Source organism: Hyperolius riggenbachi, chromosome 2 (genome assembly GCF_040937935.1).
Source record: "Hyperolius riggenbachi isolate aHypRig1 chromosome 2, aHypRig1.pri, whole genome shotgun sequence".
NCBI classification, from domain to species: Eukaryota; Metazoa; Chordata; class Amphibia; order Anura; family Hyperoliidae; genus Hyperolius; species Hyperolius riggenbachi.
The window spans coordinates 193,328,247-193,336,161 of NC_090647.1; the positions used below are offsets into that span (position 1 = coordinate 193,328,247).

General features: G+C 43.8%; 1 protein-coding gene across 1 annotated transcript in view; it reads right to left on the reverse strand.

Annotated features, from left to right (window-relative positions):
* The window catches only part of DCT (dopachrome tautomerase), a 43,498-nt gene extending 38,272 nt beyond the window's left edge, over positions 1-5,226 (reverse strand). The window contains exons 1-2 of the mRNA XM_068265249.1: positions 4,643-5,226; positions 502-801 (exon numbers count right to left, since the gene is read on the reverse strand). Coding sequence (XP_068121350.1) covers positions 502-801; positions 4,643-4,934 — 592 coding nt within the window. The 5' untranslated portion in view covers positions 4,935-5,226. The remainder of the gene's footprint in view (positions 1-501; positions 802-4,642) is intronic.
* Positions 5,227-7,915: the final 2,689 nt, after the last annotated feature.

Below are 7,915 nucleotides of genomic sequence, written 5' to 3' on the forward strand. Positions count from 1 at the left end.
CGGCTTTGCTGAAGCCTCACTGTATGGACACATGCACAGTTAAAGTGTGATGTGACTTATCAGCTCAGTTGTTATTGCTATGCAATGTGAATAGTTTGAAAGGCACCATACACATTAAAGATTCAATTAAGCAAAAAAGGTGGGTGAAAGATAGCTTCAGGTCTTAGCGTTTTGGTAGTAAGCATCACTTCCTAGTACCCAGCACCATCTCTCCACACATTATTGCAATAGCACAAGCAGCTCCATGACTTTCTAGCAATGCACATTATAGGCTACTATGAAAATGATAGTGTAGCAAACTTTTCCACCTGATGAAAGACAGCTTATGTTTGCTGGATCAATTATGTTCTCCAGTCTTAGAGAACCTCAATAGGAAAGCACAGTCCTCAAGTTTTTGATGGGGGGGGGGGGGCACGCAAAACTTTTCCAAAACCCAAACAGTTTAAGGCCACTTTAAACAGTTATGCATTTTGAAATTGTATTTTTTGTAGAAAAACATACCTAGCAAGGTGTCTCTGACAGAGTAATAATGGAGCCAGACAAAGTAGTTGTAAATGCTGGTGTTGGATACTTGTGGCTCTGTTCCATTGGGGCCAAGAAGACCTAGCCAGTGCTGAGTAGCAATCACATAATCTGGGTGTATGGTGGTCTTGGCACGATCCAAAGCATCTAGAAACTGAGCCCTCTCCTGCACAGTCAGAGAATGGATATTTTTTCGTACCACCGGTGGCTTCTTCTGGTCACAATTAGACCCCATCCAGCCAAATTTGCAATCTCCACAATTATACCCAGCAAAATTCCCTGTAGAAAAAAAATGAACAAAAAAAAAAAGGGAAGTTTATCAGTGTATTGCATCTAAAAAAAAATAAAAAAAAAATAAAAAAAAAAAAATAGAGAGAGATGTAAATAATCCAGCATTTGTGAATGCTACAGTGATTAAGTGAGACCACTACATCAAGAGATGACAAAAAAACAAACAAAACAAAACAAAACAAAAAAACCACAAGAGTGCAGCAGTTGCTAAGTGGTTAATCCGAACTTTTTCTAGACGTCTGCTAATTCTGCACCAGTTTTTCTCCAATTCTTCTTGACTAAGACATCAAAATCTATGCACAGTTATTAAAGTGTTGATATGACTCCAGTCTCTGGTGGGCAGTAGGGGGTGATCACAGATATGCAAATTAATCTGTGTTGATGCAAATGTATGCAGTTTGAAAATGGACCAATCAATTTAAATCCAGGATTAAAGTGATGGTCCATTTTCAAGCTGCATACATTTGCATAATTTCAAAACAATTTGCATCTCATTGATCATCCCTAGTGGGCAGATCAGCCAGAAGGACACATTTAGCCACTGTTGGTTGACCTAGTGCTGAGGTTATGCCTTAATCTAATCATCGTGCAATAAAGGGGATCTATAATGCAAGCTATTTACACTATCAGCCCATTTTTAAATAGTTCTTGAAATAAATTAGAGTTGTCCTTTAATACTGTAAATGCAAAGCATGTAGTTTTCTTGTTTGTGTAGCAAGTAACAGTAGTCAGTAATATGTTCTAGAATGAGTGAAGACTCCCATTACTGGCCACATCTGTTTACAGAGAAGTTTCACCACTATTGAGTCACTCCACACTTTAGGTATAACTAGTCACTTCAGTCAGCAGTCGCTTATTAACACCATTTATGCAGATATTGGAGTACCAAGATTATTGTGTACACGGTCTCAAATGTTTATGCAAACATAGGTGTTAAAGGATGTTGAAACAGTAATGATCCTGCTTATTCATTCAGCCTTGATTTAAACACCCCCCCCCCCCCCCCCCCCCAAAAAAAAAAAAAAAACCACTCCACCTCTTGGCTTTTGTTGTATAAGTTGAACATAAAAATACAGGTGCTTTCAGTAATTTGTTGATTAGTCCTTCATATACTGTAGACACTATTATCTTTGGGGCACATTCACACTACATGTTGCGCATCTTGAAGGTGATACAAAAAAAATGTATTGCATATTACCAGTGTGATGCAGCACATACAGTGGGGCATACAGTTCACAGATTTATGCTTACACTACAACCATTAGCATATCCATTGTCCAGTAATGAACAATGGTCTTTTTGTGAAGGTTAGTGATGACCATGACTTAACTAAAGAACTAGCGGGAACACACTCAACTGAATCATTGCAACCATGTACAAGTTTCTAAAGAGGGGCTCTGCGGCTACATTTGGAAACCAGGTGTTTGAAGCAAACTCCACTGTCCTCATTTCCCGTGCAGCTCAGCATTTTCAAAGTGGATCTTCATGGGCAGTTATCCCCAAAATGCAGTAAAAGAAGAAGGGGAGGATAGAAAGCAAAACAAAATTTAAGGAGGTAAACTTATCAGAACAATCAATCTTTGAGCTGAGTGCAGCCCACTCTTTCACACAATCCCCCTCCCCTGCATCGCCGGGGGGACCTGCATCCCATGACCCAGTCTCATGTACATGACATCAGTACAGGGTACAGACATCCCTGGCAGCAATGGTGAGAAGACAATAGAGGAGGAACGCAGCAGATAGGCGAGCTGCTTACACTCACTACAAGCCCAGGGGGTGGGGGGAATGGCCCCTGCTGTGGGTCTGTCAGAATATCGAATGCAGTCACCTCCATGCACCAGACTAAGCCCTTTGGAGAGAGATCTTTTCAGCATGCTGGACGGAAAGCGATCAGGCAGCCATGCTGCATCAATCAATCTCTGCCAGATTGATCATTATGATAGAATCGGCTGGATATTCATGCCACAAATGGTGAACTGCCAGGGCACCTTAACAGTTGTGTCTAGAGCAGTGCGGTATGCGGATTTTCGCAATGTTCATTTAAACATCGATTTTCACAAAAACAAGGTCTTTTTGGGTATAAAAAAAAAAAAAAAAAGTTCCCCTCATTACCACTCTCCTCAACATATCCAGCAATATTTATTTCCTTTTGAAAAATACTAGTTGCCTGGCTACAGTGCTGATCTATTTGGTTACAGCAGTGTCAGTAACACCAGGAACAAAGTATGCAGCTAATCTTGTCAGATCAAAAAGTATTAGAGGCAGAGAATCAGTAGGATAACCAGGCAACCAGCATGGAAAAAAAGCCTCCATATCCCTCCTGTTTCAGTAGTCCTTTAAATTCTGATCGGGATTATGGGGCTGGACCAGAATTTTGTACATAAGTAGTAATTAGATCCTCAAAAATACTACGTTTCCGGACATAATCAGGGTGCCAGGTGAATATTAACTCTCCAAATATGATAAACCCTGTCCACTGTTATAGCTGAACATAGCAATTCCTCTAGAACAAAAACTGATCTCTCTAGTCATCATATACATACAGGATTACAAACAGATTTTGTGTCATTTCAACACACCCAATTTAGGCACAAAACACAAAAAAAGATCTTTAAAATAATAAAATCCAAGCTAAACCGCTCACCTTATGCTTGGATATAAACATTGAGAACCCTCCTGCTGTATGTCTCACCCCAGTCCTTAAAGTGGACCCAAATTAAAAATACTAAAGATTTCAGAAATAAAATCTATTTTCTAAATTATAATAATAAATAGCAGCCTTTTTTCAGCTGCATGACGACAAATATAAAATATTTTTACATTTATTAGGGCTCTTTCACATGAGACAACGCGAACAGGAGCCGTTCTCCTGCACGCGTTGTCTGCCTGCGGCGTGTCGTCGGGTATCTGCGGTGCGACGCAATCAGCGGCGGTAGCTGGTAATTAAACCCGACGGAAAACGCCGGCTCGTGGGTGCGTTGGAGGAAAAACTGCGCCCGGGTGCATCGGAACCGCAACGCATCGAAACGCAGCGTCGAGTGTGAAAGGTAACATGAAAGTCTATGGACTTTCATCTTACCTTGGTTAACGCAAACGGCTTCCGTTTGCGTTAACGCAGAAAGTCTGCCCTAATGTGAAAGAGCCCTAAGGGAACCCCTCCCTTCCTTTCAAATTGCCGGGACAAAATCCGGCAAACTGATGGAGTAAGTGGTGTCTGGCAATGGAGGAATTGCTAATGGCTGCCACCTGTATAACCCTAGTTATGAAAAGAGAAGGGTGAAAAGCATGCACTGAAATGCTCATAGGTTTGAAGGAGAGTTTTTGTATGTGTCAGAGTGGTGCAACTAAATATCTAAAAAAAAAAAAAAAAAAAAATGGTTTGGGTCCGCTTTAATCACTAAATTTGCATACAATCTGTCACCCAAATCAATGGTTTAATTTAGTCTGGAAATTATCAGTGTAGACACCCACCCAACCGAGAAAAAAAAAAAAAATATATACAAATTACATAATATCCTGGCATTTAAAGGATAGACAGACATTTTAAACAATTCCAAACACAGAAGATACCCCAGTTGCTGAATTATGCACACACAAAAAAAAAAAAAACCCCACACACACACACACTGACACACACACACACACACACACACACACAATCACGCACCTTAGAAGATCCTTATTGAGCAGACAGCTAGAGAAAGGAGATTTCTCAGGAGTCTAACGGTAGAAGCCAGTATTGTCTTTGCAAAACAGTTGCTTTTATAACAAAGTACACAGCAGTAACAGGTGATGCTGTTTTCAGTGAACATGGAGCAGCAACACTTACCAGTGCATTGGCAGGTGGTATTGTAGAACTTCAGAGGCCAGCGTTCCCGATCATCCACATTCCGCAAATTATAAGGTCCACTCCATGGACGCTCATCTGCCACAACAGGAAAACACTGACCCCGACCTTGCAAGGAGCCACAAATGTTGGCTGGATCCAACCCCAGTGGAGGACAACAAGTTTTGCCCACAATAGCCTGTACATTTGTACAAACTCTCGGGAACTGTGCCTGAACCACTACCATGCACAGAGGGCCCAACAGCAGGGCCCACAAATACCCCATACAAGACATCTCTACTCTACTGGGAGAACTGCAAACTATTAGCTGCTCTGTAGCCAAGTCATAGACTTATGCTGCTGACTCCTTCACTTGTCATCAGCTGGGAGGGCAACTGTTACACCTCTGCTTCCACCCTGATTAAGATTTAGACTATTTACAGCACATACATTTGAGGAATTTACTAGAAATAACACTCAGCCTGTTGTCATAGAACTTCTCTTTGAACTACAAAGTTATAACAGAATTCATACTCATTACAAGAGTGCTGATTCCACTACCTAATCCTATACATGTGACGGTGCTTAACTGTCTGCACTTTCTTATATCTCACGCTTGGGAGGGAGGGACCATTTCCCAGACCTTTGTTCATTCATTAACCTGCTTCATTAGAAAGAAAACAGCCTCAGCTGCTCCTGCTTTTATATTTAGGAGATGGTTGGCCCTGCAGGAATTAACATTGCTGGCCTCCTCGTGAATGACATATGACTAACTTACACACAAGGCTGCTGATACTGTGTGCATTAATGTGTATTGTCTTGTGTTCTCAGATACACATTCCTTTACTTTGAGATACAAACTTCTGGTCTTAAGGCTCTGTTCACATCTGAAATTGAAATTGCTGACGACAGCTGAAATTGAAATTGCTGACGACAGCGATTTACGATTTTGTGGGCGATTTTATTTTTCCTCCGACGTTCAGGTGGGCGCTGCGGTTTTTGTAAAGCGTTTTTAGGCCTTGTTCACATCTAAAATCGAAATCGCAAACCCAAGCGCTTTGCAAATTTTAAAGTGATTTTTTTCCCCTCCTGGTGCTTTGCTGTGCACTGCGTTTTTTTAAAAGCACCTTTCGAAGCGCTTTTTATGAAAGTTTTTTTTTAATTCACTCCCTGACGCCTCCATTGAGGCAAAATCGCTTCAAAAATGGTACAGACACCGCTTTTCTGAGCGGATCGGAAACAAACCGCTCAGATGTGTACTCTCTCATAGAGAATCATTACACAAGCGTTTTTAGGGAGATTTTGAAAATCGCTGGCACTTGAAAAAAACACAAAAACGCCCTTCGTGTGAACGAGCCCTTATAACCGCTTTTGCAGAGCGACTGCATTTTTTCACTTGTTGACATCAGTCAGGAAGTGAACTCTTTGAACTGTAAATGAATAAGTACAACATATTTATTCTTAAAGGGAACCATAGATGAAAATGAAAAAGATTTTATACATACATGGGGCTTCCTCCAGCCCCGTACACTCTGATCGATCCCACGCCGCCATCCTCCTCTGCCCGCAGCTACGAGAACCGGCTCCCTGCTGTTCCGTCAGTCGGAGCAAGTCTAAGCGTAAGGGAAGTGCGCTGTTTGCGTATCTCTGCAGCAGCCACTGGAGAGATACGTAGAGGGCGCACGTCTCCTGCGTAGCTGGCTCCGATGACGTCAGTGACGGGAGCCGGTTCTCGTACATGCAGGCAGCGGAGGACGGCGACGTGGGATCGATCAGAGCGTATGGGGCTGGAGGAAGCCCCAAGTATGTATAACATCTTTTTCATTTTCAAGGTTCAGGTTCATCTCTGGTTCCCTTTAACCACTTGCCGACCGCACGCTTATACCGTCGGCAAAGTGGCAGCTGCAGGGCCAGCGACGCAGTACTGCGTCGCCAGCTGCAGGCTGATTAATCAGGAAGCAGCCGCTCGCGCGAGCGGCTGCTTCCTGTCAATTCACGGCGGGGGGCTCCGTGAATAGCCTGCGGGCCGCCGATGGCGGCTCGCAGGCTAAATGTAAACACAAGCGGATATAATCCGCTTTGTTTACATTGTACGGCGCTGCTGCGCAGCAGCGCCGTAAGGCAGATCGGCGATCCCCGGCCAATCAGCGGCCGGGGATCGCCGCCATGTGACAGGGGATGTCCTGTCACTGGCTGCACAGGACGGATAGCGTCCTGTGCAGCCCCGATCACCGGGGATAAGCAGGTAGGAGAGGGAGGGGGGAATTTCGCCACGGAGGGGGGGCTTTGAGGTGCCCCCCCCCGCAACAAGCCTGCCCACCAGAGCGATCAGACCCCCCCTGCACACCATCCCCATAGGGGGGAAAAAAGGGGGGCGATCTGATCGCTCTGCATGAAACCTGATCTGTGCTGGGGGCTGCAGAGCCCACCCAGCACAGATCACAAAAAATAACGCTGGTCCTTAAAGGGAATGTCCAAGCAAAATAAAAAAATGAGTTTCACTTACCTGGGGCTTCTACCAGCCCCATGCAGCCATCCTGTGCCCTCGTAGTCACTCACTGCTGCTCCATTCCCCTGCTGGCAGCTTGCCGACCTCGGAGGTCGGCTGGACACATTGCGTACATTTTTACACATTCCAGGTACTGCAGGAACATTAACACATACATTTTTACGCGTTACTGGTTCAATGTGTAAATTTTTACGCATTGAACAAGTAATGCGTAAAAATGTATGTGTTAATGTTCCTGCACTAGCGGGAATGCGTAAAAATGTACGCAATGCGTCCCGTCGACCTCCGAGGTCGGCAAGCTGCCAGCAGGGGAATGGAGCAGCAGTGAGTGACTACGAGGGCACAGGATGGCTGCATGGGGCTGGTAGAAGCCCCAGGTAAGTGAAACTCATTTTTTTATTTTGCTTGGACATTCCCTTTAAGGGGGGGTAAAGGGTGGATCCTCAAGTGGTTAAAAGCGCCTGGGAAATTTCTATGCAAAGCGCATTTTATATGCAAAGCGATTTCCCTATACCTATTATTGAGGCAAAATGCCTTAAAAATGGTACAGGCAGCGCTCAGCTGAGCGGCTCAGAAACGAACTGCTCATATGTGAACTCTCTCATAGGGAATCATTGCACAAGCGTTTTGAGGGTGATTTTTTAAAATCGCCTGCGGTTGAAAAAAGGCCGAAAACGCCCTAGATGTGAACAAGCCCTTAGTTAGCAAGAGGCTGTGAATTCAGTAATATATATTACGCAAATTACCATTGTCACCAAGCAAACGTT